General features: G+C 43.2%; 1 protein-coding gene across 1 annotated transcript in view; it reads right to left on the bottom strand.

Moving 5' to 3' along the window:
- Positions 1 to 268: 268 nt before the first annotated feature.
- LOC119595858 (cuticle protein 7-like) overlaps positions 269 to 911 on the bottom strand; it is an 879-nt gene continuing 236 nt past the window's right edge. The window contains exons 2-3 of the mRNA XM_037945061.1: positions 741 to 827; positions 269 to 640 (exon numbers count right to left, since the gene is read on the bottom strand). Coding sequence (XP_037800989.1) covers positions 311 to 640; positions 741 to 827 — 417 coding nt within the window. The 3' untranslated portion in view covers positions 269 to 310. The remainder of the gene's footprint in view (positions 641 to 740; positions 828 to 911) is intronic.

Raw genomic sequence — 911 nt, 5'->3', positions numbered from 1 at the left:
GAATAAACAGTCTTTAAGATATAAAGAAAGCTTGATTTTCTAATGTTTTTCTACTTCCCACAGAGCAAATAAAAACGACCCACTGAATTTATTGAGTAGCTTTGTCTTGTTGGGTATAGTTGATGAAGACAGGCAGTTCTGCAATAAGCTTATTTGGCATCAAGAAGCATGTCAAATAGTTTGATTCAGTCCCGAATATATTAGATTTCACACACACATACACTACCTTCAACTTCCTATTCTGAAGGATAAAATATAGAAACGACTGTTGATAGGCCTCGTTTAATTTAATAAATATTCATTGTTTAATTTAGGCATATGTAGGTTCAGGCTTGTAGGCAGGGGCTGGCTTGTAAGCGGGGGCGGGCTTGTAGGCAGGAGCAGGCTTGTAGGCAGGAGCAGGCTTGTAGGCAGGAGCAGGCTTGTACTCGGGGTACTGGGCTTCACCCTCATAGCTGACCTCAGCCACGTAGCCAGAGTCGCCATTGACAGTGTAGGCGACCTTCTGCAGACGACCGTCGGGAAGGAGGACGTAGTAAGATCCCTGGGTGTCGTATCCGTCACGGGCCTCTTGGTGACCAAAGTCGTTGCCGGAGTAGTCGTCCTTCACGGCATAGTTGAAGTCGTACTTAGCGGGAGCCTAATGAAAATCGAATTAATATGTGTCGAATAGAACCAATAATATACAGTTCATTTATAGAATAAGACACCAAGTTCTTAATTATAGCAATTGAGCTTACATCATAGTTTGCCGGAGGAGCATATCCATAGGAAGGCTGTGAAGGAGCAGCCAGAGTGACGGCTACAAGGGCGAGAGCGACGACGGCCTGTAACATGAACTCAACAATGAAATATTTTATCTATTAATCTATTTATACATGCATATAGATAAACATGTGCACACCACACAC

Source organism: Penaeus monodon, chromosome 3 (genome assembly GCF_015228065.2).
Source record: "Penaeus monodon isolate SGIC_2016 chromosome 3, NSTDA_Pmon_1, whole genome shotgun sequence".
Taxonomy (NCBI): domain Eukaryota; kingdom Metazoa; phylum Arthropoda; class Malacostraca; order Decapoda; family Penaeidae; genus Penaeus; species Penaeus monodon.
This window is presented reverse-complemented; position numbering and strand designations above follow the sequence as displayed.